General features: G+C 47.1%; 1 protein-coding gene across 1 annotated transcript in view; it reads right to left on the bottom strand.

Annotated features, from left to right (window-relative positions):
• Positions 1-26,606, bottom strand: part of CACNA1H (calcium voltage-gated channel subunit alpha1 H) — a 457,818-nt gene that overhangs the window by 169,600 nt on the left and 261,612 nt on the right. The window contains exon 5 of the mRNA XM_065412515.1: positions 12,779-12,938. Within this exon, the coding sequence (XP_065268587.1) occupies positions 12,779-12,938 (160 nt within the window). The remainder of the gene's footprint in view (positions 1-12,778; positions 12,939-26,606) is intronic.

Here is a 26,606-nt window from a genome sequence, read left to right as displayed (position 1 = left end):
TTCTTGTGAAGGATTAAAATGTGCCGTGGCACACGTGTATAAGTGTGTGGAGGTTTTCAGGGGAGAGAGAGAGAGCAGAGCGCATGGAGGTAGCTGAAAGATTTGGGGGAGGGGAGAGGAAGAAGGAAGAGTAAAAAAAACCAAAACCCCACACACCAGAAGAAAGTTTGCTTGGAACATAATCAGCAGACATCCCCACTGTCTGCAGTTGGGCCTTAGAGGAACAAAAGGCACAGGAATGCACCTGACATATGCTGGAGGCTGCGTGTGGGTGGAAGCCGTGGGCGTGTTACATCCTGTGCCAATTGTCTCTTCAACGTGGCCTTCTCAGAGAGTTTGATTTTCAGCAGCCCGCTAGGCTACAAAATAACCAGGGAGAGAATGACTGTAATACAGGAAGCGGTGACCGGGGGAGAGAGAAGACAGACAGCTAGGGGGGTTGCTAATGGGCTGTGTCAGTCAGTCGCTGGCTGGTCGGAGCCCAGACTGATAGGGAGTGAGAGGCATTGCCTCAGAGGCTCTGGGTGAAACACACTGGCGGTCTCAGCGCGGTCACGGCACCGCTGGGGCAGCAGCTGGCTTGTTCCTGCAAAACACTGGATTTAAACGCAGCTCTAGCACAAATGGGTCCAACCCCCAGTGAACGCACTGGGAACTGCTCACGCTTACGCTAGGGCAGAGCAAGTCGGAGAGCCACTTTGTCAAGCAAAAGGCTGTTCAGCGTGGGGGGATGCATGCTGAATCTGCAGCGCCATCGCAGAACAAAGGCTGCGGGGGCTGATTAAGCCAGCCATGGCTCTCAGGCCTGAGGGAGCAATCGTAGGGCCTCTCTGCACGACACAGAGGGAGGTCTGGGAGCAGCAGCAGCTGAGGGCGACATGAAGAGCCCCATTTTGGCCTCACTTTCTTATTAGTCAGCACTCTTCGCACGATACGCTCACCCTGGGAAGCAGCATCCACATGCGGCCGTAGTAAATCTGTTATTGATGGCTGCACTTTCCCAGTCCTGGTGGCTCAGCATGCAGCGCGCTGCGTTCCAAGGAGCTCCAGGTAATGCTCCATAAATTCCATTTGACTTCCTTGCCGTGACCTTTTAGATGCAGCGTATGGAGAAAAACCAAACCCGATGTAACAGCAGTTCCAGCTACTGCATGGAAATAGACCCGGAGCTCCCCTGCCTCCTGCCGTTCTCATTTACTGTTTGAGACCGCGACATTTCTGGCCCAAATGTTCCCTTTGACAACGCGATGCAAAGCAGCGTTTCCAAGCGCTGTGCTGGAGGGGACGGCTTTTCCTCTTCCAGCCCATAGGTATGAAAGACCATAAATGCCATAGAGCCACACGTCTGAAACCCACTAGCAGTGACTCAGCACCCTCAGCCGTCCAAGGGAGACAACAACATGCAGCTTCTACTGCCGGAGTCTTGCAAATGAGACTCAGCAACCTGTGGTTTGTGTCAACCGGGCGTGGCTAACATGGAGCCAACCCCCAAACCTTTCCCACTTTGCATTGTGCTGTGCGTTGGCTGACTTTGCAGCAAGGTAACTGTAGTACAGTTTGGTAATGTCTCTTTAAAATCAGTCCTGTGCTATCACCAGAGCGCCTCCCATTGGAAGGGGTCTCTCACCTGATGCAGACACACCCATGGTCTGCATGGTCAGAGTCCGTAGGAGCCAGCTTGTTATATATCTAATAAAGAGACTTTATCCCCCAGTCTCACTCTGGGGCTGCAGGAAGATACCCTCAGCTGCTTGACGGTGTTAGAAAGCGCAACAGTAATCAGCTCCGGCACAAGGCATCAGCAGACTAAGCAATTCCTTAGGGCCCTGAGCAGCTCAATGGGTCCCTCTATTTGCTGTCTATTATGTGTTGTGTGTAGGGGGCCCCCAAAATATTTCTGCTTAGGGCCCCCAATGGGCTAGCACCGCCTCTGACAGTAACAAACCATGGGGACGCCTAGCAACTGCCTAGTTTTCCTCAGTAGTTAACAAGCTCATCCTTGTTACCCGGGTCTCCTGAGTTCAGTTACAGGGCAAGTACTGTTTTGCAAAGGCCTTCGAACCTGTAAGGAAAATCTACATGTTCCCACGTCGGCAAGAGAGAAGTTTCTGCCATTAGGTGCTCTCTCATCTTGCAGTCCCGGTTATCCAGAGAGTTCCTGGAATTACAGCAGCCTTTGGTCTTAACCAGGCGAAGACAAGGGCATTGGAGCCCCACATGCTCCAATTCCTGGGTTTGCTGACAAGACTATAGCAGCAAACAGAACAAAAGTGGCTTGGGCTAAGCAAGATAGTTCCACCCAGTGAGGTCCAGGCAGTGTGTTACTCTTCAGACTCCTCATGTGTCCTCCTCTGGAGTTAAAACTATTAAGCAGAGGAGAAACATAAAATCCCCCAGAGTGATGGGGAGTTGGAAACCTGCGTCTTGGATCCTAGCAGGTGTGCTCAGTCCATAGGTGTGCGTACTGCTGCAGGGAGAGCCACCATGAGAAGAAGGATGATCTTGTGGCTTAGGCGTTGGCAGGGGACCTGGAAGATTTGGGTTCAGTTGCCAGTTCTGCTGACTGTGTCCTTGGAACAAGACACTTGCCCTCTCTGGGCACCAGCTTAAAAAAAAAGAAGGCAATTTTGACCAGAATCTGTTTTGATCCATTCGTGGCATTTCAGATGACATGCTCTTCAACGCAGCCTCTAATTGCTCACCCAGGAAAACCAGCCCAGGCAGGAGTGCAGTAGATGAACCACTGTAATGAGCCAGACAGATGTCAAACTAAGCAGAGGCTCATTACCTTCAGTGGCCCACACGCAACCTCCTTCCCCAACTCTGGAACCAGGAGCACACTGGTTGCTAATGGCTGCGGGGTCGGGTCAGGGCTCCATCTCTCATGGGTAATTATAATTAGGATTCCACCCAGAGCAGAGCTGGATTTTCAAAGGGGGAGAGACCAGCTGGATTGATGATTGGACAATTAGCAGCTGATGGATGCCAAAGCCCACTTGCTGGCGGTTGTTTCATGTTTAAATGTGCGGACAGAGACACATGCCATAATCACTGAGCATGGACAAAGGATTCAAGAGCGATCCAGGCAGGTGTGACCGATGCATGCGTGTGATGCCAACCCCATAATCTTCCACCCTGGTTATTATGAAAACTGTCCATCCCAGTCCAGTGTAATCAGACACAGTGCAATGCTCTATGGCACACACGCGTTTGTAGCTATCTGTCCTCCCAGCTGCAAGTCAGTTAATACATGTTTGTCTTCCCAAATCAATCTTTTCCATTGCACCCTCTCTCCCTCCTGGGTTATATTTAACCTCTTGATTTGATACACTCCCCCCTGTACATTAAAACTAGGCAGAAGGATGGTAAATATGGCTAGTGAAACAAAAGGTTGGTGAGGGCAGAGAGATGGGCACCATGCCAGACATTTCTGCTAGAGGTTAAATGTTGTCTGCAGCTGTACCACCTTGGGCGGTGATCTAACAAGCTAGGTAGGGTCAGATCTGGTCAGCGTGTTGGCGGGAGACTTCTGGGGGAAGCCCGGTTAACTAATGATTTTTGAAGTGGAAAAAGGTTTGCGTGTGAGGTTTGGAGGGAAGTTTGGCTTCGTTCTTACATTATCAGGCCTGTTTTTTTCTGCCTCTTTTGCTCAATTTTGCACCTGCACTAAAATCACTTTTAAAAAAATGAACATCCTCCACAGAGGGCCAAACGCAGCCAATGGGCAGCCACAGCGTTGTGTCCACTTATGCCAGGACTGATTTCTACAGAGAGTCTTTGCTGGCTCTGAGTAACCAGTGCTGCTCCTTTGGGTCTGTGCTGCTAAGGGACCACAGAATTGAGACTCCACTTTCCCCCCTTCCCATCCCATTACAAAAAGCTGGCACTGTGGCTGCTCACTGAACAATGGCTGCTCTCTACGTTTACTGTAGTGGCCATAAGAAAAAATCCCATGTCATGGTAGCAATGTAGCAAAATTAAGATCCTTTCTTGGTGTCCAGTTGTACCGAGTGGCCTGTCAGCGATTCCAAATGGGTAAAAAAAATGCAAAGCAAAACCATCATCCAATGGTAAAGCGCCGGTGAGATCCATGCACCAAATGGAAGCTACTCATCTGAAACCGCCTACCTTGTTCAGGCAGGGACAGGCCAGCTGGTTATATTGTTATTTGCAAATAGACATCCTTTGCATAACTTGCTAATGGCTGTGAATCCACTCATCACTAGACCCCTGGGCTGGGAGGACAAACGCACCAGAGATGAAGAGTGGATTAGCACCTCTTTCTCTGCCAGCTGGCCTGTCTGTCTGTCGTGCTTGCTGCAGTTGTATGTCTAGTGGAGATGTAGGATTAACAACGCTGTCCAGTTCTAACACAGGCAGTGGCAGTCCAAACTCCCCGCCCACTGCCGTGCAAGCATCCTCAGTGCCGGCTCAGAGGAACTATCCTCCAGGAAGGAAGGCAGTAGTTTATCTTCATCTACAGGCTTTGGAGCTCACGATGAGCACGCTCCTGCCAGGTGCTGAGTGCCCTGGATGTCCCATGAAGCCAGGGGGAGTTGAGAGCACTCAGCACTTTGCGGGATTGGGCCTTTCAAGAGGAAATTCCTCTCCAGGGGAAATCAGACTGACAAATCCACTGGCTTAAGGAAAGCCAGAAGGGCCAGTTAAACTACACTCACAAGCACCTTTCACACAAACCCACAGAGCTGTCTGCAATGCCCTATACCTACTTCCTCAATGCTTTGAAAAAGCCAAGCAGCCAAAGGCACTGCGGCGTGGAGCGGCTCCGGAGTTAATTAAGACTGAAGTGCTCGTGTTCTACCTGTCCGGCAGCGTGAGCTAAATACGACACATCACAGTTCTTTCGCCGAATTTCTTCAAAGGCTCTAAGGAGGAGAAAAATGCTCTTTGGCATGCGAGGAACAGCCCGCCAGCAGCCTGGGCAAGCCGGAGGTGACCTGGATTCTTTTTATTTCTAGAGTTAAAGATTCATTCTGGATTGATGGGTGGCAGGGGCAAGCATCTGGATAGGCTGCTGGGTTGAGCCTGTTGCGCACACACACACACACACACACTCTCTCTCTCTCTCTCTCTCTCTCTCTCTCTCTCTCTCTCTCTCCTTCGGGTGCTTATCGCAGTGATGCCAGATCTGACACACCACACAAGAAGCCCTGGGTATGACACCTCAGGGGAAGGTCCCCCACTGCTCAGCTCCCTCCCACCACATGGATCTCATTTGGGAGTGGGGAGATCACTATGGAGCTGTTCAGGGTACACCTTTGTCCCCCATGCTATTTTTATTCATCCAGGGCACTTCTCCTCAGGAAAACAGTCTCAGGGAGTCTGATCTGTGTAAGAACCTCTGACCTTGGCCTCCTAGGTACGGTAATCGTTGAAGTTTCTTGTAGAAAGTCAAACTGTCCAGACATCTTCTGCCAATGACAAAGCACCGTTCTGGCAATGAAGACCTCAAAGGGAGGAAATTAACTAGAAACTGTAGTCAAAGGGCCAGAGGCAGATCTCACTTAGACTGGTTACTCCAGTTAAATGTCATGGGTCTGATTCTTCCCTGCCCCTTGTATAGTCATTTACACCAGCGCAAAGTGGGTTTAAAACACCATCATTCTCATTGGGTAGCATTTTACATCGCACTGGTGTAATGATAGCAGGGTTGCAGAGAATCGGGATCTGTGATTGCACGGGAGTCACTCCCAATTTACAGGGGTGCTCGGGAAATCAGAACCAGGATTCTAGTCTTTGCCGACTACCCAAGCCCCACCTGCCCCCTTCTCTTATTCTGGACTGTTGTCCCCCTCTGGCAGCTAAACGGAATGGGAAAAGTTCATGCCCGTCTCTTTTGTCTTGGCCTCCAGCAGCAGGCCCAGATGGGAGGAAAGCTGTGGTGTGTCCTTCTGCCCAAAGGGCAGTCAAAGGTCTAGCAACCATTATCTTAGGCTGAGGAGAACAACAATGGGCATTAGGGACATGGAATGTTTGGCAAACGACACTAATGACCAGAATCTCATTCCCCTTTCAGTACAGACGTCTATTCTCTTTGCCTCTGTTTAAAGCCATGGCTTAATTTTAATCCTATGTCCAATGCATAAGGGTTTTTTCTTCCTTTTGACTGCTCTCCCTGGAGCTGAAAGGCATGACTGAGGGCCAGACACATCTAGTTCACAGCAGCAAGGGGAAAAATCTACCAAGGGCACTAAAGCAAATGGGCCAAATTCTCCCATCCGTTTCACCCATGCAGCCCTATTTACTTCAATGATGTAGGAACTTCCTCTGTCACAAGCCCGTCTGAGCCACCACATTTGTTTCTGCTATTCAGTGGGGTGGCACTGAATACTGCACTTATGCCAACGTCTACCACAGTAGCACGGGTGGCACTGAAGTTATTGGGGCCGTGCTGAAATACATGGGGTGGTATTTGTAAAAATGAGAGCAGAATCTAGCCCTCCAAGAGCCTTTCAGGATGCCCGAGGGGACAATTATTCCATCAGCAGGGTGACCACAATGAATATTTCCACTGGGATTTGTTCTCTGTCTAGCAGGGCAAACCTCAAAAGGTTTGGGGGTTCTATTCCATTCTTCTATGCTCCCAAAAATCCAGAAGATGATTTCAGAACTGTTGGTCTTGACCCTGCTCCCACTGAAGTTAATGTGGGTGCTGCCATGAATTTTAACAGGTGCTGGATTGGATTCTTTGGGACTGAAAAGCTGCACTGGATTCTTGGAAGAACAAGCTTTCTTCTGAGATTTGCAGTCAAGTAAAAAATCGCCCAGAAACATCCCTTCCTGTGGGATTTCACTGCGTCTGCCTTTGTGAATGTTTTCCTGGCACCCAGAAGCACAGACTCAGGGGAATGACAAAGACAGATGATAAGGTACAAACTTTGATCAAGCCTCAGAAATTATTCACTCCCAGTTTGGGGCCAAGCTTTGGGGTGGTGGTGGTGAGTGGGGCTATTTTACACAAACCAAATGCAGTTTTAGGAGTGATCTCTCACTCCATAGAGAACAAGAGTCAAAGTGGGAGTTCTGTTGTAACATTTGGACATAAGGGGAAACATACGAGCCCCATCCCTTCCTTCAGGGCTGCAGAGGGCCCCAGACGCAATGGAACAGGTGCAAGGCCTTACACTATTACTCCAGTGTAACTAACAGCAGAATCAAATCCAGAGCATTTGCACCCCCCTAAGCCTTCTGGAGCCCAGCTGCTAGTGACTCCCTGTACATCCCTAAGCAACTGGATTTTTAGGTGGCAGACATGGGAAAGTTGATCCACAGCAACTTGGATCCACCTGCTACTGTTCCCTGTAGACTAGGCGTGTAGGGAAAGTGTGGGCTACAGTAGTAGCCACAGAAGTGCTGCCATGCCTGGAGCCGAGGACTCCCTCCCTCGGCACCAAGTCCGGTGACACAGGGAACCCAATTTAGCTCTTAACGATAAGGATTGAGCCCTTGATTAGAAAAGCCTGCAGTGCCTTTGATGCGGCTAATGGATATTATGTAACAGCCTGTTCCTTTGTGCTGGTTAGTTTTTGTACTTAGCAAGTGATCCCCGTGTGGTTAATTTTTAAAGGCTCCACTTTGCAGCAAAAAACAAAAAACAAAAAAACCACCCCATACATAATTTTGACTACGGGGACGCAAACCGGTCAAAGAGATTAGAGAGACCCGCCTATGTCAATTACGGCGCTCTGCTCCAGGCGCCCAAAACACTGCACTCATACTGTGCTTGCCCACTGTAAAATGGAAATGCAACCTCTCAGAGCGCAGTGTTAACACAGCTTCGTGAGCTTTTAAATGACAACTGTGTGATTATCTTATGACTGATGGAAAGTCCCGAAGTACGCTGCGCGGTCTTTGATTGGCACTGGCTAGAGAACTCTGGGTCATCGGTATCAGAGCAATAAGACGTAGGAGGGGGAAAGTGACATCTCAGAGTCAGAGGGCAGCTGATAGCTACAGAGAGATCTGAACACGCATAATAGTTTTTATTTGAGGTTCTAAAAAGGCTTCCTAGCATCATGTCGCTCAGCATCGCTGGCCAGTTGAATAAATGTTGCAATGCCCGTTTTATATAATAAACAGAGGCCCAGAGATGTAAAGTGACTTGTCCAAGATCACGCAACAAGGCAGTCACCGAATCAGAGTGAGATAGGCCCCAGGAATCCTGCATCAGAACTGAGGGATGGTCTCTGCACACTGGGTAAGATGCGACACATGCTGCGAATACTAGGCAGTCACAAATAGGATATGATGCGGTAATTAGGGGGTGTCATAATCCATACACATAAGGGGACAGAGTTAAAGTTGCACATGCAGGCTGAACTCAGGCACTTCCTCACTGCTGTGTGGTCAACGTCCATCTTTAGCGGTCTCGGAAGTGAGATTTTTCTACAGGATTTTCATTATGAATCCAAACTACAGTTCATATTCATCTGGGAGTTTCCAGAAATCTTCATGCATTCAGTCTGGATCCCGGTTGGTGTGGCTGTTAAGGTGGGTGCTAGGACATACATGACATGAATATGGGTTCAATCCGTAACGCTCAGATTCAAATCCAGATCCTGAATGCCCCAAATTTCGGGGCGGTTGGTTCAGGCCTAGGTGTAGAGGCTCGGAGTTTTCCCTTTGATACGCTGAATAGCTTTGGAAACAAGCAACTGCATTTGTAGAGCCATATTTCAAGATACCAGCTGTGATATGCACCACTTATAAGAGGAGCAGTGGCATTGACCTGAGTGGCCGGGGGAGATCCTGGCTCTCAGACACAGCACTCATATCCTGAGTTCCCTTTATAATCGCTGCTGCTCCCATTTACTCGTCTTAGCAAGGGACAGTTTTGTTCTCTTAGGGGCTCCAGCTGTCTATTCCCTACACCCTGATTTTTGACTTTTTCCTAACAGTTCTCTCCATGTCTCTCCCCCGCCCCAGCCAGATTTCCCCTTCTTTCTAGGCCTTCCTGGTTTCTCATTGGTGTTCTCCTTCTTTGAATAGGAGACAGCTACTTGCATGAAAACACCAGCTATTCCAGCTCTAAGACAACATGGATTTCGACGGCATTCAAGCTCTCACTTTTCCCCCTGACATGTTGCTGCACAAAGAGGGGGAAAAAAAGCCTTAGATCAAAGTTAAATCCATTTACGGTGAGAGATTTTGATCCGCCCAGAAAGATCTGATCCTCGAACATCCATCTCTCTTCCCTTTGTTAAGTACCGTAGGGCCCGCAGATGTGTTTCTTCCCACTGCCGTTCCGTGACTGAGCCTAGCGTCAGGCTGGGCTCTTCCACCCTGCGATTCTCCAGTGCTTCTTAGTCACAAGTGGTGTCAAAGGTGGCAGAGGGACCGCATGTGCTCCACAACCCTGACGCTATTCCTATGTCCCCGACACAAGGGACACATCCAAACATGCCCAATACATGCCGTGCCATGCCTCTTATTTTAACTAATTATAAGAACGAAGCCCCCTTTGCATGTGGCAATAGGATGTCTATCAGGAGCGGTGGAAGCGCCCGAAAAGTGGAGTGGGGCCAGAGGTGACCGAACCGTTCCCCCCCACCCAAGCCCCGTTCCCACGCCGCCTCTTCCACGCCCCCCCCGAGGCCCCACTCCTGCGCCACCTCTTCCACGCCTCCCCCCGAGGCCCCGCTCCCGCGCCGCCTCTTCCACGCCCCCCCTGAGGCCCCACTCTCGCGCCGCCTCTTCCATGCCCCCCCCGCCTCTTCTCCCCCACCCCCGCTCACTTCTCTCCACCCGCTACCCCCGTCGCTCGCCCATATGGCTGGAAAAAGTGGAAGGGCATAGCTGTTCCAGCGCCCCTGCTGTTCCTCTCTACTGCCTTATAAAATGACACTCTACGTGTTCATAGCATTGCGCAAGCACCAACGAACCGTGCGGCTGTAAGGGAGCTTTGCAGAACATTATTCTCATGTTACAGACAGGCAAACGGAGGCACAGAAAAGCTAAGTGACCTACCCCAAAACTGCACTGTCATTGCCAAAACTGAGAGGGGAGCTCTCAGGTTCCTGGCTGCCAACCTCATCCTCCTTGCGCTACAGTGCATGGTGTCCACTTTTTACACCGCGTGAAACATGTATTTGCAAACACATTCTATAACAGATCTACTGGTACAGCACAGAAAATGTATATTTTCCACAGAGCTAATCCCACAGCGAATTGCTTTTGCACTCTCTATGTGAAGAGAGCAGGGTCCGATTTTGGTCTATTCATAGGGTTCCACCAGGGCATTCTCCAAAACTACCCAGAATGCTACCAGTGCCTGAGCAGATACTCATCCCAGGGTGCCTGTGCATTCGCATTAAAGCATCTTCTGAGCCCTTTAGTAAAATATGATAATATGTGATTAAGGCCTGACTGGAATCACCTCTAGCTTTCGTGTTTTGGGGCAACACAGAGGCTTGTTTTGGGAGGCCCTATCCCAACAATCTGCACTTCCCCTCCCCCTCTCTTTCCTCATGGAGCACAAGGGTTTACTCATTCTGGGGGAGAGGGGGCTAAAAATTAGTGGAGTTTACCAAAATGCGTTTAATAGTCAAGATATCTGTCCAAAGAATGGGTTCATTCAGAAGACTGAAATTATTGTGTCATCCAGGACATAGGACAAAACGGAGGCCTTATTGCCCATCTAGGGAAAATGACCTACATGCAGCACAACTCCTGGCAGGAGTCGAGGGGGAATGTGTCACATATTGGGAAGGATACCTGCAATTATCATTTTCAAGGAATTGACTGGGTTTCTTTAGTTTGTGTTTGGGATATTCTTGAAGCCAACCCACCAGAACAAGTGCTAGCATCCTAGAGTCAATCAGGATGCCGAACAAGCACCCTACACAAGCACACTTCAGGCTAAAGCTTAATTGCTCCGATCAGGAGAGAAACTTGGGGAACCAGTGAGGCGGAAGGAACCTGTGATGCTATAGATGACATTGGCATGTGACAATGGTAAAGCATCTCAGAAGTAGCTTTTATCTAGCACTGAACAATGAGCTAGATGAAAGAAAAAGGAGAATACTTTTATCCTTCAAACTACTATGCCTCTCTTTCACTGCAGAACTGCTACCTAGATCCTTCTGGGTCCAGCCCCTCCTGGCTGGATTCCTGATGGGAGTTTTAAAGAAACAGAACACACATCGTCATCACATGCTTTACAGGGAAAATGGCCCTATGTGATTCAGAGTCAGACAGCCTAGCAGGGTAACCAGCACTTCCCACCAGGAATAAACTGCAACACATGTTTCAGAACACACACACGCACACAAACACACCCCTCTGACATTTCTGCATTTGCTATTGCAGTGTTGCCAACTCTGGAGTCTCGCACGATTTGATGTTTATCTTAAACCTTCAGCTCCCGGAGTGGTGAATCTCAGCTTTCATTAAAATAAAATGTAAGAGCCTGTCTCCTGTGCTTGTAAAAAAAAAAAAAAAAGCTTGGAAACGTGAACTCTAAAGGTGCAGAAACCAGAAGGCAAATATTAAAAAAAAATCCCAAATGTATACTTATTATTTTAAATCTCGTGATTTTTAGGCCAATTTCATGATGGGGGGGGGGGTGACTCATGATTTTTCAGTGCTTGAGGTTAATAATACTGCTATTGGTAGCACTCATATTGACATTGTTTGGGACCAATCTGAAAAACCAAGGGAAAAAATCCAGTTCGATTTGAACCAAAACCAATTTTTTCATCGAATCAAACATCTCGAAAAAAACTCACTGCTAATGGATCAAAATATTTTGGGTCAGCTCAGACAGAAATAGAATGGTTTTTTGATTCATTTAGAGTCAACCGAAAAGTTTCAGACAACGATCAATTTTGTTTTGACTTCTTCATTGCGATTTGCTATTTTGGGGTCTCTTCCACCTTTTTTTTCTTTTTAAAATAGTCAAATTTGAATTCAAAATGCCATTGTGAACCATAAAAGTCAAAATGAGACATTTACAATGGTCAAAACAAAATGATCTGAGGTTTTTTGAAAAAAAAAAAAAAAAATCGTTTTGTTCCTGGGCGAAACTGTTGGTTGAATTCAACCCAAGTTTTGCAAATAGTTTCAGAGCAATGAAAAATGCATTTTCAATGAAAAAAAAATAAAATCTGTTGTTGAAATTTTTTTGCCCTGCTCTAGTTCGGTGCTTCTCAAAGCGGGCCGCCACTTGTTCAGGGAAAGCTCCTGGCGGGCCGGGCCGGTTTGTTTACCTGCCGCGTCCGCAGGTTCAGCCGATCGTGGTTCCCACTTGCTGCGGTTTGCCCTCCCAGGCCAATGGGGTCTGCGGGAAGGGCGGCCATCATATCCCTCGGCCTGTGCCGCTTCCTGCAGCCCCCATTGGCCTGGAGCGGCGAACCGCGGCCAGTGGGAGCCACGATCGGCTGAACCTGTGGACACGGCAGGTAAACAAACCGGCCCGGACCGCCAGGGGCTTTCCCTGAACAAGCGGCGGACCGGCTTTGAGAAGCACTGCTCTAGTTGACTTCAGTGACACAACGCCAGTTTACAGCAGCTGAGGAACAGACACAGGGCTAAATCCTGGGAGGAGAACTGAACAAATGGACCGGTTCAGTTCAGTTCGGCTAGCCACACCTATTCCTAATGGGGCAACCTTCCTTTTCCTGCCTGGGGCAGGGCGAAGGAGGAGATATTGGTATGGAAGCCACAACTTATGCTAACCCTGCTAGCTAGATACATAGACACGTTTCTCCTGTAGCTGGAGAGAGAAAAGACGAAACAGTGAGTTTTCCGCTGTACTTACATTGCAAAGTTGCTGTCTACGAAACACCTGTTTCTGAGCAGCCCTGCCCAGAGCTGCACGCCGACAATCCCAAAGATGAAAAAGACAAAGAAGCACAAGAGAAGGACGTTGCCTAACATAGGCAGAGTATCTAACAGCAGGGTAACGAGTATTCGCATACCTGTGGGGAGAAGGAGAAAACAGGTTATGTGAGCCCTTTGAGCAGGACACAGCTAGACACAGGAGCAGGTGTTATGATGAGCTCCACACATTTAGGAGAAGCTTTCTCATCACTTCTGCAGCTTCAGAAGCAAGCTCGCAGCTTCTAAGGCCCGGTCCACACTAACCCCCCACTTCGAACTAAGATATGCAACTTCAGCTACGTTAATAACGTAGCTGAAGTCGAAGTACCTTAGTTCGAACTTACCACGGGTCCAGACGCGGCAGGCAGGCTCCCCCGTCGACTCCGCGTACTCCTCTCGCGGAGCAGGAGTACCGGCGTCAACGGCGAGCACTTCCGGGATTGATCCCAGAAGATCGATTGCTTACCGCCGGACCCGGAGGTAAGTATAGACGTACCCATAGTGTGTACGGTGGCAAACGAAGTGAAGTTATCTTCTGCAGTGTATTCCCTTTTCAATGGAAGATGGACCCAAGTCCAAGATCAGTACTGCAGGGCGGGGAAGGGGCACTCCCTGCACGAGTCGGTGAAGTCAACGGAAATGAGGAGAGTAGGATAAAAGACAGACTCTACATCTCGGGACTGCATATAAATCATGGAATTGGATGCTTGCGAGGCGGCTTCCCAGCATGCTCTGGGTGTGGCTGAATCAAGACTTAAAGTTTTAAAAATCTGGGCTGCCAAGGCTCATCTCCACTGAAGCTGCATCTTACAGGCTGGGAGTTCCCCCTCCCGACTCAGGAACGCAGTGTTATTCAATGGAATTCACCCTGCAGGGCAGGAGGATGTGTGAGGCCAAAGGCTGTGCCTCTCTGATGGACTACGGGCTCAATAAACTTTCTAAAGAAATGTCCCTACTCTTCAGCTCACCTGCCAGCATCATCTTCTATTCAAAAACTACCTTCTGGGAAATCATCACATGCCAACAAGTAACTCACCCGATGCCCTGAGGAATCCTTTCCTACCCAAAATTCATCTGGGCAGAAGCATTTTAATAATATCCACAACCTGTCAGTGCCCCAGCTGCGGTGTAACAAATTCTTGGCCTACAGACAACAATCACACTCATGTAGGGAGCAGGGCTAGAAATCTGTCCCTTCTACTCCAAAACACAGACCTCTGCCACTGAAGCTAAAGAAGAACCTCCCTACTTGATGGTAGCAGTAGGTCTTTTATCCTCTTTCTGAACCAGCCCCCAGAGGGTGACATCACTCTGATATACACACTATGTCAGTTCTTTACAATGGGCCCAAGATTTCATCACTGGTGCCAATGGATGTGTCAAAACCTGCTCTTCGCAGCCAGAGGAAACTTTAGTTTCTGTGCAATATTTATGTGATAGGAGAGAAAAATGGCGGGAACATGAAGATCCCAGAGGGTGCAAACTATGAACAAGATGGGTGAACATTACCTGAACGATACAGGAGCTTTGCTGACAACACTTTAAGCCCCTCATGCCCACCACCGTTCTCCCGGAGTGCTCTCAAGTGCTGTCAGACTGTGCTGCTGTCAGACTGCCAGTCCTTTCACAATGCCTGACTGATTGTCTGGCTGCCTCAGGGAAACAGCACTGTAATCCCTTTGGCTGATTGGTATTGAACTATTAGGAGGCTGGAGGTGGGGATTCTGGGACGTCCATATCGAGCATTTTCAAAAGGCACTAACTGTTCCAGAAGTAAAAGGACAGATCCGTAGAGTCCTCCAAGGGGCAAACCAGGATTTCAATGCAATTTACAAGGACGGGAAAAGGAAGAAAGCAGGCGGATGTCAAGAGCGTGCCTGTGAATCGTGGAGACAGAGGGGATTAACCGGACTGCTGTACAGCATAAAGAACCTATCACCACTTCTACACCACACTTCCTATGACTGGTTAGCCGTAGTTAGACTATAATTCTTTTCTAGTAGCCATGGCAATAGGAAAGTCCTTTGGAAGATCTCCCAGACACGGGTCACTAAGTTAGGGCACTAGCCCTGGAAGTGGGAGACCTCATTTCATCAGAGTCATCCTGTGTGCCCTAGGGCAAGTCACTGAGGGCTTGCCTTCACTGCAAGCGTCAACTCGAGTTGACTCCTCTTGACCTAGCCTGGGTCGAACGAGGACAACACAATCCCTGAGCTGCGCAGGCTGGTTGTATGAGCAGCCCAGAGCAGCTGGAGTCCCCACTGCATCACTAGCTCAAATGCCACGCTACCCTCAACCCACATCCTGCCAGGCCGGCCCGCTGGCGTTTAAAGCACCACTGAACTCGAGCTCAACACTTTTGTGTGTGGATGAGAGTCAGGTTGGGGCAGCACTTGAGTTATACCTGGAGCGAACACTGCAGCGGGGACAAGCCCTTAGTCTCTCTGTGTCTCCGTTCTCCATCTGTCAAATGCAGATAAGAGACCTGCCTGACCTCACAGGGGAGTTGGGAGGATAAATTCAGTAAAGACTGTGATGCACTCAGATGCCTTGGTAACGGGGTGGGGGAGGGGATATCCGTTCCTAAGGTAGTTAAATAGAATTGTTATTCTTAAATACCCAGATAAGGCAGCTAGGGGGAAATACTGGGCTACTCCTGTTGTTTTTCACAAAATTAGGGGTATGCGACCTGCTTTGGGGCCAAATACCAGTATGGGTTATTATATTTTGCCTGCCTAAAATGAAAATGAATTCTCTTGAAATGAATCATTATTACACCTCTACCCCGATATAACGCGGTCCTCGGGAGCCAAAAAATCTCACCGCCTGAGATAGGTGAGACCGCGTTATATCGGATTCAGTCCAGTAGGGCGTACCGGCAAGAGCCGGTACGCCGTGCCGGGCTGGACCGGCTTCTCTGGCGGTGATTTAAAGGGCCCGGTGCTCCAGCCGCTGCGGGGAGCCCCGGGCCCTTTAAATCACCACTGGAGCTCCGGCAGCCGGGCTTGGGTGGGGATTTAAAGGGCCTGGGGCTCCACATGATTCGGATATAACGTGGTAAAGCAGCGGGGCTCGGGTGGCGCTTTAAAGGGTCCGGGGCTCCCCGCTGCTTTACCGCGTTATATCCAAATTCGTGTTATATCGGGTCGCGTTCTATCGGGGTAGAGGTGTAGTAGTAATTATATATTTATGACATCCAGAAATGGGCTTGGTACTTGACAGTACAAGTAGCATTAAGATCTAGACTGCGCCCCAAAGAGTTGGCAATCTAATCTGAATACAAGGTTCTTCCCCATTTCCTGCACTAAATTGTTGTATGATATTGCTGGTGTCATTTTAGTGGCTGATGTGTCCCACCCTAGAGGTGGCTGCATTTGGGGGGGGGGTGAGTGACGGAACCCATCCCTACTTGGATATGGTTTAGAATTCTGCAAAGAGCATGGACAATTGTAAAATTGCTACCTCTTACTAATACCATTTATTCCTCACCTGATGAAATAGGGCCAGACAGTGAACCGGCGTCCATGCAAACCAATCCACAACCCCAAAGCAGGGGAAATGTCATGTCAGCTGTGCTGGAGCGCCAGACAGCAGAGAAACCCTCTGGACACCATGACGGTGTCTCATGGTACCATAGCTTCAGTAAATGGAAGTAAAAAAGCAGCAAGTGAGCTTTTCTCCTCCTGCTGTTTATTCCTCCCACTGCCCTGGTAATATTGCAGAGGAAGCTGGTGAGCCAGAGACTGACAACTGGAGCAGAATCAATTAGGGGAAAGACTGCTCTGTGGAAACGGTGCAGCAGTCCAGCAGGGAGAGGGAAAGAAACCTCAGTCATAATACACCTCTACCCCGATATAATGCTATCCTCGGGAGCCAAAAAATCTTACCGCATTATAGGTGAAACCGCGTTATATTGAACTTGCTTTGATCTGCCGGAGTGCACAGCCCTGCCCCCCTGGAGCACTGCTTTACCGCGTTATATCTGAATTTGTGTTATATCGGGTCACGTTATATCGGGGTAGAGGCGTATATACTTCTTCAAGGCCTAGTTCTCCTAATGCATGGAGTTTGGTGCTGTCTGACGGTCCCACGCTAAGCGTATGTGTGTGATGACCGTTCATTTACACATTGATGCACAAAGCTTCCCTAATAACACTGAGCCTGTCACCTAAAGAAGCCATGGCAAACTAGTACCATTAAGGGGTTTGTCCTTCTTGGCCCCGTGGAAGGAACCATGTTTAAAAATGACTGTTGCTAGCATGGTTTCCTTGACTATACGTAGGCTTTGCAACCTTGTTGTAACCAGGTTAGTCTCAAGATATTAGAGAGACAAGGTGGTTAATGTAATCTCTTTTATTGGACCAGCTTCCGAAAGAGACTAGTTTTTGCGCTTATACAGACCTGAAGAAGAGCTCAGTGTAAGCTCAAAAGCTTGTCTCTCTCACCAACAGAAGTTGGTCCAATCAAAGAAATTACCTCACCCACCTTGTCTCTCTAATATTCTTAGGCTTGGCAGAATTAGATTTTAAGGTTTTTTTATGATTTCGACTGATAATATCGCTGTTTATTTTTAAGCATGTTTTCCTGGTTTTTATCCAATTAAATTTTCACAGTTGCAGGAAATTATGGGCTGGGTGTGTGGGTTAGACAATAATTGTTCAATGACAGTAGATGTTGAAATTCAAAAAAAAGGTAAAGCTTTATAACTGTTACAACACAAATTGTCAACATCACTTGTCAAAATGCACAAACTAAATGTCCCTAAATCAACTCTAAGTAGTTTTCAAGCGGCATTTTCCTTACTTTGCCTATCTGTAAATTTCGATTATTCTGGATTAGAATACTTTTTCATCAGCTTGTGTGTGTATGGTGATATCGAGGTTGATTGACATTCACCATTAAAAAACGTAGTCTTCTAAACCTAACTGTACTGGTCAAGGACTTATGGATGGGGCTTACCCGTCAAACCTGAGATGCTCAGAAATGAAGGGTCAAACTCTGCCTTCGCTCTGTGCTTTGTAGTTAGAGGTCAGGGTGACTTCCAAGTTTAAGTTAAAGCAAGAAAAAAAACCCATCCTGAGGAATAATGACATGCAAATTAGTGGTTCAATAAAGGTTAAATGAGTCTTTGCAAAGCCAACCAACCATAATTTGAACAGCTGATAATTGTAGCTTTGAGAGAAAGAAAAGGAGAACTAAAAAAACCCCAACAGTGCTAAGTTCCAAAAAAGGAAAGAGCTTTAGGCACTGAACATTCCGACAGAAAACATGGCGCGTGATTACTGCGTGGTGCACATCAGTCGGTCTGACAGATAATGCTGGCGACAGTGCAGTCTTCAGGGGCATTTTATCCTGTTAAGAGGCTGCTCTGCAAAGTGCTCTCCCTGTCTGTGTAGAGCTATTTCTCCCTTAATTTCCCCGCCCCTGCAAGATGTTACCCTCCATTAGTTATCCCATTTGGATAGAGAATGGCATTTAAATTCTGATGTATTTTCTCTCTTACCCTCTTAATTTTCAGGTTGCTGCTTCTTCCAGCCAACTCCCAAGTCATGTCTAATGCATCTCCGAGTAGTTCTTAATTACACAGAGCTGCAGCTCAATGTCCTTTGACTTCAGAGGGAGTTTCGTCTGCATATGGGCTAAGAACATCAGCCCATGTCGCCCAGGCAGTGCCACCTTTTTTGGCATAACGGGACCAGACCCTCAGCTCGTGGAAATCGATGCAGCTGCATTGAAGTCAACGGCGCTGCACTGATTTATATGCAGCATATAGAGATGTATGTGCTGCTACAGTATGGCACATTCCATCCCAGGATCTCAAAGCACTGTGAGAGCATCAGCTACAAACAATAGCTCATCTCTTCTCCTATACGGAGACAAGCTTGATGCGGGGGGAAGGGGATGAGTAGCAGGGCAAGTTACGCCTCCCTAATTCCCCAACTGCATTTGCACCATCCCAGGCCTTTTGGCATAAGTTACAAGAGGTTGGAGGCTACAACAATGTACACAGACGGGTTCTGGTCCTTGTGGGAGCTTCTATCAGCTGTGAGTTAGCCTAGTGCAGACATGCTCCACACCACCCCCAACGCATGTCCTCCCACCCCCATAGCAGGATGTAGGGGGGCGGTTAGCGTAGCAGATGGCTATGGTACTTTACACCATCTGAGAACTCCACTGTTGGCAAGAGAACTGTAGGGGAACCTATACTAGTTAGGGCCAGAGTCCATCACTTTACCCTGTCCGAGTGGTGCAAAGTGGCTGGATCAGGAAGAGAGAATCCTTACCAGTAAGATAAACCTCAGCAGTAATAACTAATCTCACAATGTCTTGTGACGTAGATGTTACTCCCTATACAAATGGAGAAACGGATGGACAGACAGCATAAATAACTCGTCAAAGGTCACTGAATGAGTCAGTGGAAGAGCTAAGAGTAAAACTCGGTCTTCCCCAACTCTCTGTCGTGTGCGTTAACCATTCAACGTGTTGCTTCCCTAAGGTCACTCAAGAGCACAAGCTTGAGGAGCTGCAATGTCACAACAAATATATATATTTTTAAAATACAGTAGGAGACTAACTTGAGAGCACAATGAGTTTTTATTTCATAGCATTCTCCTTCCCAATGCACTCAGTAATTCTAAACCCAAGGAACACATTCCATAGCACTGCCCTTCAGACTTGACTAACAAATCTATCTTTGGAAAAGCAAAAGGCTCATGTAATTCCCAGTGGTAGGAAGAAGTTTTGCCCTTATCCGATTCTCTTTCCTCCATCTTACCTTCTTTTCCCCCAAAATGGTTAATATCTATGTTCCTCTGCCAGACAACTTGGTTGTTTAGTGGCACCGCTCTAGAGATTGATCCCATCTGTTAGCTATCTACGCAAGGCACTTTGGACCCTCTTAGTAAAATGCCAAGTGTGGCATGGAAAAAGAGGATTAGCATCAGTTAGGCTGAAAACAAGCCTCATGATTTCTTTTCAATTTCATTACATGTGGTGCCCATTTTAAACCACATATTTAAAAAACAACAACAACAACAACCCAGCAACTAAATGAGCTTGAAAACAGTGACCACTATTAAAAACCTTACAGCCCGTGCCAAAAACATAAATCATGGAATTATCTTTTTTCCCAGTCATTTCCAAGGAATAATTTCTAATACAGATGATGTTTTTATTGGCTGGGTTCCTCCTTTCTTTCTTTTCTTTGAAAAAATATCTTGTGGATGAATTTATTGCACATGAAAGCGAAGGGGTAATAGAATTGGATGGGGCCAGGCAAAGTGCAAGGTTGTCGTGTGGATAAGTTGCTGTGCTATTTTTGACAGATCTCCACTTTGGAGGCTTTTGGTTCCCCGTTGGAAGGAATTAGAGGACAGTTCTATCTACTGTGCAATAACTGCCGTTAAAATCTGTGTTGACGATTGTTCTTGCAAAGCTGAACTCTCAATGCAGTTAGCCCTCAATACCCAATTTGGCTTCCACCAGTCTCTTTGAAACACCAGCTGCCAAGACCATTTTCCGGCCCCACCATTTTCACCAGGTCGCCTCTCCTTGCACTGGATTCCTCCGCTGGCTTCCTCCTCGCTGGCTCATCAACATCAAGCTTTTTGTTCTGGTCATCAAGGACCATCACAGCTGTGCCCTTCTGTACTTTTGCACGTTGGTCTCTGTTCTCATTGCCCTCATCCTCTCCCATTCAGCCATCCACCTTCCCTGAACTGACCCATGAACGCCCCCTCCTCCGTCTCCTCTGTATCTCCTCAATTTACTCCTTTAGGGCCTGATCCAAAGCCCACTGAAGTCAGTAGCAAGACCCCCTTTGAGGTCAGTGGGCTTTGGGTCAAGCTGTCTTTCTGACGCTAACAAACAAGGCAACTCATCATCAATTTTGGGGCCCTTAATGATTATTGAAAACCACATATAACTGTGAAGACAGAGAGCTTGTCAGACAGAACCAAGAGACACTTCCTTTGTTATGCCTACAAGAAAGGATAAATTCAGGCATAGCCAGGTACAACGGAGGTGTTTTTAATTCATTTTTTAAAATTAAATAAATGGAGGACCATAGGTGCTGGAACTAGAGGTGCTGGGGGTGCTGCTGTAACCCCTGGTTTGAAGTGGTTTCCATAATATATAGGGCTTACAGTTTGGTTCAATGGCTTTCAGCACCCCCACTATGCCAGTTGTTCCAGCACCCCTGTGGGGAACAAAAAAATGATAATAGAGGGCGCTTCAATCTATCAGGCAAATGTGTAACAAGCTCCAATGGCTGGAAGTTAAACTAGACAAATTCAGACTGGAAATAAGGGGCAAATTTTTAACAGTGAATGTAATTAACCACTGGAACAACTTACCAAGGGTTGTGGTGGATTCTCCATCACCGGTCATTTTAAAATCAAGATGGGATGTTTTTCTAAAAGATCTGCCCCAGGTCACAAAGGAATTAATTCAGCAAAGTCCTATGCTCTGTGTTATCCAGGAGGTCAGACCAGATGATCACAATGGGCCCTTCCGGCCTTAGAATCTATGCATCTATAAAAAAGGTGCCCAAATTGTGTGTGCATGAATCCCTCCACCTCTCTCTTTATACATCACTTGTCTTTAATTACAGGCACTGCTGCAATGCTGTGAAATGATACTAGCTCTACATACAACTTGGGTTTCTTTCCAAAAGGGCCTTGGGATCAGCCTAGCTAGAAAAGAATTCTTACCTGCTTTCTTATTCCATCCGAACTGGAGGATCTAGGGGGAGGTAAAATGGATCTCAGTACCAAACTTTCCTATTAGATCACTCCCTCTAGATTTCCTACATCAGGGGTTCTTGCGACCACCCTGCCTTCCCATGTGATAAATGGGAGGGGGACCTGGTTTGGAAAAAGTAATGGAGGGAGGTCTCAAAAAGGCTGGATCAAGGCAAAGGGAAATTGTGCCAGGTTCTGGAATCATGTGACTGTTAGAATCCAGTTTTTTTTTAAGTAAGTCTCTACCTTTCATGATTGCAAAGAAAAGCTTGAAAAATGTGACCCCATTGCAACTGGCACAGTAACCTCTGCCTGAATCTGCAGAGAGCCTGAAACAAAAGTTGCAAGGGGGAAAACTGCACCATACATCTCAACGGGGTGTTAACTCTACTCAGAAGCTATGACCAGCACTACTCCAACAGAGGGCTGTGTGTGTGCTAGAAGACATGTACAGCAGGCCTGGTCCACTCACCCAAACAGATGCACTCCAACTGCTGGTTAAATATGGGGGTCCCCCTCACTGCTCTCCTGCCTCTGTGCAGGGGATGTGAGCCTGCTGCCCCAAGGGAAGGGTCCAAGCACCATATGTCCCTGGGGGTGGGGGGGAACCATGTTACTGCCCCATCTCTCTTGAAAGGAACATATTCCCCATCCCTTAATGGATGGATGGGACCACAGTATGGGGTGTGGGCAAGGGGAGTCCTGTAGCCTGGTATGTTCCAGACTGACCTAATCCAGCCCTGGGTCCCAGTAGGGGGAAGTCTGAGAACCGCTATTCCTACACTACTCTATTTAGATCAGCTTTGCAAAGGTCTATCCCACGCCACTCACTCAGGGGAAGTCCCTTTTTCTGATGGGCAGGTAGATATTTTATGCCCTCCCTCCACAACCCCCAATTTATGGCAATTTGGCAAGGCTGATTTTAACATACTCCAAGCGGAGACAAATGAGGCGAAGCCAACATGCTGCATCTCAGGGAGGCACAGGAAGGGGGTTTTGCGGGTTGAATTATGTTCAGGAAAGTTGTGCAATGACCCTCATCAATCACAGAGCAGGAATGGGCAGTCGCAGGGCAAGGTTCCTGTCCCACCTTCTCCACCCCTTTGCTCATACAGCTCAATTCCGTTCTATGGCTGGAGAGTGGCTTCGTCTCTATGGCTGATTAGTGCCAATTGTTATACTGATTTATGGGATGAGTCGCCTTATTCAGGGTTTCAGCAGGGGGTGAATTTCCCTCTGTGTTAAGCTTTGGAATCCCCCTGGATCAAAGCTGCCTGACTGTACAAACCTAAGTCATCATTATTATAAAGGTCGTCAGTTGCTCTGAAAAAATAAAAATGGGGGGTTATCACGGTCCATTCAGAGCAGATCCTGGATTGTATCAGACATCAGGCTGGAGCACTAAAAATACCAAAGTCAAAAGGGGACAGAGTTAGTGCCTTATAAACAAGAAACAGTCTGTGCTTATCTACCCTCCAGGAATTGAGATACTTCTAAGAATACTAATCCTACTTTGGCACTAATTCAAGATGCTATTAACACTAGGAGGCTGTCCCAGCGGCTCATCAGGCCAACCAACTCAAAACATGGGTTTAGCTCTTTGAATTTAATCTCATCGTCTATTAATGAAAAAAAAAAAGATGAATTTCTATTACCCCTCTTCTGAAGAAAAATCAAAACAGGGATTATGGCACAAAGTGCCCAAAAAATCCCACTTCAAAGCCTCAGTTGCAAACTCATAAAGCAGAACCAGAGAGCCGAGAAATGGGGCAGAGCCATAAACTTTGGACCCGGATCAGTATTTTCCCAAAGTTGTGGAGGCGTTTAGAGACGGGGTGTTGGTTCAAACCCATTTACTTATACTTAGGTTTAGTCTACAATACAAAGTTGTGCCAACATAGCTCTGTTAGCTGGGAGTGCTAAAAAAACCATCTCCCCCCAGCTGATAGAACTATGCCAGATAACCCCTCCCATGTATACACAACTATATCGACAGAAGAGTGCTTTTGCTGGCACAGCTAATGTTGTTTGGGGAAGTAGTGTAGCTATGCCAGAATACGCTGCGTCTCCGCATAATTATGCTGGCATAGCTGTACTGGCAAAGGCTCTGTCGTGCAGACAAGCTCTTAGAATAAAATGATTGTCCTTATGGCCCCAATTCAACCAAGCACTTAAGCATGTGCCTAAGTTCGATTGACTTCAAGTTAAATTAGGCACAGGTTTAAATGCTCTCCTGAATTACAGCCTAAAACACCCTCTAATTCAAAAGGCAGCTAGGGGTGGCTCAATGGATGCAGAAAAAAATAAGAACCAATTTGAACCTTTACCCCAAAACCTGAACCTTTCTTGTGGTTCAAAGAAGTTCAGAGAACTCCCTTACCAACTAGCTCATATTTTTGTTCCACTCTGCACTTTTCCCACTCCCAGCTGGGACTAGAAACAACTGAGCCAAAAACCCATGAGAAAGGCTACTCCCTGGGATATTTCTGGCCTGATGAGAAATCGTGATAAAAAAATTAAATTCTGAATCCAAAGCCTCTGAAGTCCCCTCATTCCTTGTGTGTGCCCTCCAAAGTTTTTTCTGACTTGACAAAATGCCATCATGGAATTTTTTTTTTAAAAAGAAAGTCTAAAAACTGCAAGAGCCGAGAGAAACTTCAAAGAATATTCCTGCAGGCAAACATCATCTGTTCTCTTGCCCGCTCATGTAAGGTATTGGAATCGGAACAATTTAGTGAGAGTTTGTTTTGCTGTCTGTAGCTGTGCCGACATTATGGGCAATTAATCTAAGTGGGATGCTCAGTGATAATGCCATATAATTCAAATGCATTTTTAAAAAGGAGCTGGAAAAGCAATTTCTGGAGGGAACCTGAGGATTTGCAAACAATTACACTGCCTCTCCAAAAAGAGAGAATTCAGTTAAAGAGTGATGAAAGGGATATAGAATTAGCATATCAGTGAAGGATCACTCAGAAGAGGGATGGTAGCAATGGGGAAACAATTTCAACTGGTTGGCTCATCTTTCAAATTGGATTTAGGTGACAAACAGCTGAATCCACTTGAAAATGGGCTTAGGGACCACTTGAACTTTCTACAGTGGGTGAACCCAATTTTGTCCCACATTGCAATGAACGCTCTTTGGTATTTCACCAGAAGCACAGACTGTTGTGCCACTAATCCTGAGCACAAAGAAATGGCAAGACCTTATACATCTGAGAGGAGCAATGAGCCTATCTACAAAATCGGGATCTTCTTAGCCTTGAGTTTTTTTCCCCCCTGAAAGGAACATTTTGATTTGCCTTGAGATACCAGTGTGCTGGGAACTTTATAGCCAGGAATGGAGACAATCTTCCCTGCCCCAAAGAGTTTAAAACAGTCTTGGAAAATATCCATAGAATCAGAGATATCAGGCTGGAAAGGACCTTGAGAATTCACCAAGTCCAGCCCCCTGCACTGAGGCAGGGACAAATAAACCTAGACCATCCCAGAGAGGTGTTTGTCCAGCCTGTTCTTAAAAAGCTTCAGTGACGGGGATGCCCCTATCCCAGAGCCTAACTACTCTTTTAATCAGAAACTTTTCCCTGCTACCTAATCTAAATCTCCCTTTCTGTAAATCAGCCCATTACTATTTCTCCTACCTTCATGGGCACGGAGAACAATTGATCACAGTCCTCTCTAGAACAGCCCTTAACATATTTGAAGACTTATCAGGTCCCTCCCAGTCTTTTCTCCAGACTAAACATGCCCTGTTTTTTTAACCTTTCCTCATAGGTCAGGTTTTCTAAACCTTCTATCATTTTTGTTGCTCTCCTCTGGGCTCTCTCCAATTTATTCCCCTCTTTTCGAAAGCATGGTGCACAGAAACAGATACAGTACTCCAGCTGTGGCTTCACCAGTACTGAACAGAGCGGGACAATTACCTCCTATCTCTTACATACAACACTCCTGTTAATACACTCCCGAATGATATTAGCCTTTTTTGCAACTGTATCACACAGTTGGCTCATACTCAATTTGTGATCCACTCGTAACCTCCAGATGCTTTTCAGTGGTACTACAACCTAGCTAGTTATTCCACATGTTGTAGTTGTGCATTTGATTTTTCCTTTGCTAGTGCTGTTCTTTGCACTTGTCTTTACTGAATTTCATCTTGTTGATTTCAGACTAATTTTTTCATTTGTCAAGGTCATTTTGAATTCCAGTCTTGTCCTCTACAGTGCTTGCAAACCCTCCCAGCGTGGCGTCATCCACAAATTTTATAAGCATACTCTCCACTCCATTATTGAAGTCATCAATGAAAATACTGAATAGACTGGACCCAGGACTGACCCCTGCAGACCCCACTAGCTACGCCCTCCCATTTCAACAGCAAATCATTGATAACTATGCTCTGAGTACATCTTTCAATCAGTTCTGCACCCACCTTATAGTAATTTCTATAGTTCACATTCCCCTCCTTTGCTTATGAGAATGTCATGGGGGACTGCGTCCAAAACTTTACTAAAATCAAGATACGAACATTTACCAGCCTAGATACAAAATCTACACCCCTGCCCTTCACCAGGATTGATGATAATGCTAAAAGTAATGATATTTTGCTCACCCATAAAAATATGACTTGCCCTAGGGAAGCAGGGGAGTATATTTTTGCACGGTTTACAATCTATGTACTCTGCCCAGGAGATTCTAGGCCTTTGCTTTGCCCACTCTTGAGGCCTCAGCCCAGCTATCAGTCAGACAAGGAAGAACACAAACCCCCCTTCTCCCCCCCCCCCGTTCAGACTCTGGGGGATTCACTGAATTGTGTTGCAACAACATTGCTTGATTGCCATGGATGGTCACTGGGTGGGAGGAGCCAGAGTCTTTACCACCCCAAAAGGGGGCAGGCAGAGGTGACAAGCCACATACGGCAGAAAACTGCTATGACTGTGAGTGACCCAGATCCTTGGAACGCCTTCATAGCTGCACGACTCGGCAGCTTCTGTGGTCTCTGCAGTGGGGGATGCAAGTGGCACCGACAGAGCC

The sequence above is a fragment of the Emys orbicularis genome, chromosome 10 (genome assembly GCF_028017835.1).
Source record: "Emys orbicularis isolate rEmyOrb1 chromosome 10, rEmyOrb1.hap1, whole genome shotgun sequence".
NCBI classification, from domain to species: Eukaryota; Metazoa; Chordata; order Testudines; family Emydidae; genus Emys; species Emys orbicularis.
This window is presented reverse-complemented; position numbering and strand designations above follow the sequence as displayed.